Genomic DNA, 1,398 nt, shown 5'->3' on the forward strand with positions numbered 1-1,398 from the left:
GGGACCGCGGTTCAATCCCCCAGCACCACATGCCAGCCAGCCCCGCCCCCTGGTGGGCTGAGCTGGCCACACACACACACACACACACACACACACCTCACTCTCTCTCTCTCTCTCTCTCTCTCTCTCTCTCTCTCAAATAAATAAAAAATAAAAAAAAAATTCTTTACAGAGGAAAGCTCAAAATACATGTCATTTCCACAGTATCTAATATCACCTCACACAATACTAGTACAGTCTTTAGAAACATTTCAATAGTAATCATATTTCCCAAATTAAAACAATTGGTCATACTTCCTACAAATTTCTTATAACCATTTAACATTCACTTCTTTTTATTTTTTAGGACTCTTAACCATTCACTATATTTTTTAGTGCAACTCATTTACATGATTACCATTACATGATGATCATTCAAACTGATAAGTGTCTACAGAACAAGACAAGCCACAGTAAAGCAGAAAAGGTAATTCTTACTAAACCCTTCTGGGTCTTCTTCCCACATTGTCAGTTCTTCTTCAGTTAGTAAGAAATAATGAGAAACTAATCTTCTACATATCTCCGTCAAAGTGGGATATGTAAAAAATGCCATCTTAATCTTATGGGCTTCAAGAGTTTCAGGGCTACTATCTAGAAAAAAAAAAAATTCCAAGTTAATTGTACAGCTAAAATTCCAACTACGATGGATTATACAATTTAAATTTAAAAATAAACTCTCAAGAGAAAAAAAATACTTATTCATGTATAGATGTTCATTCTCATTATGAACAAATTTCAAAGACACTTTTTATAATACACATCAGCATGGCCCTGTCTCACCACTGCAGCTGGACTATTACTGTACTGTATTATGACAGCATATCAGTGTTTGACTCTCCCCTACCCACATGAATGAATTCAAATTAAAAATTAAGAATCTGACCTGTATTTAAGCAACTTCACTTTCGCAAGAACCTGAAGTGATTTTTTGTTTTTTTTTTAGTCTTTTTGAGACAGGTTCTCACCACGTAGTTCACAATGGCCTTCAACTCACTTTGTTACCTAGGCTGGCTTCAAATTCAGAGCAATCCTCCTGACTCACCTTCCCAAGTGCTGGGATTACAGGCATGTACCACTATACCCAGCTTCAGTGATTACTGCTGTATATAATTCAAACTCCTTAAACTTCAATGGATATTCTACTGGGTTATAAAAGAATTTATTGCAAGCACTGTATGGCTTTTTTTTTTCTTTTCAAAATTTTATTGATAAACATATAGCAATGAGACAGTTTCAAATCAAATCGGAAGTACAGTTTCAACAAATAATACACTGCATATATTCCTCTTAGTGGTTAATTGCTTTACAAGATGCGGACTTGTGATCCTACTTACAAACACCATTAGAACAAATCATTCT

At 35.1% G+C, this 1,398-nt stretch overlaps 1 protein-coding gene across 2 annotated transcripts in view; it reads right to left on the reverse strand.

Annotated features, from left to right (window-relative positions):
* The window catches only part of Ipo11 (importin 11), a 219,016-nt gene that overhangs the window by 154,860 nt on the left and 62,758 nt on the right, over positions 1-1,398 (reverse strand). For both annotated transcript variants that reach the window (XM_004623057.1, XM_023707125.1), the window contains exon 11: positions 478-630. In XM_004623057.1, coding sequence (XP_004623114.1) covers positions 478-630 — 153 coding nt within the window. The remainder of the gene's footprint in view (positions 1-477; positions 631-1,398) is intronic.

The sequence above is a fragment of the Octodon degus genome, unplaced genomic scaffold (assembly GCF_000260255.1).
Source record: "Octodon degus isolate 3935 unplaced genomic scaffold, OctDeg1.0 scaffold00001, whole genome shotgun sequence".
Classification (NCBI taxonomy): domain Eukaryota; kingdom Metazoa; phylum Chordata; class Mammalia; order Rodentia; family Octodontidae; genus Octodon; species Octodon degus.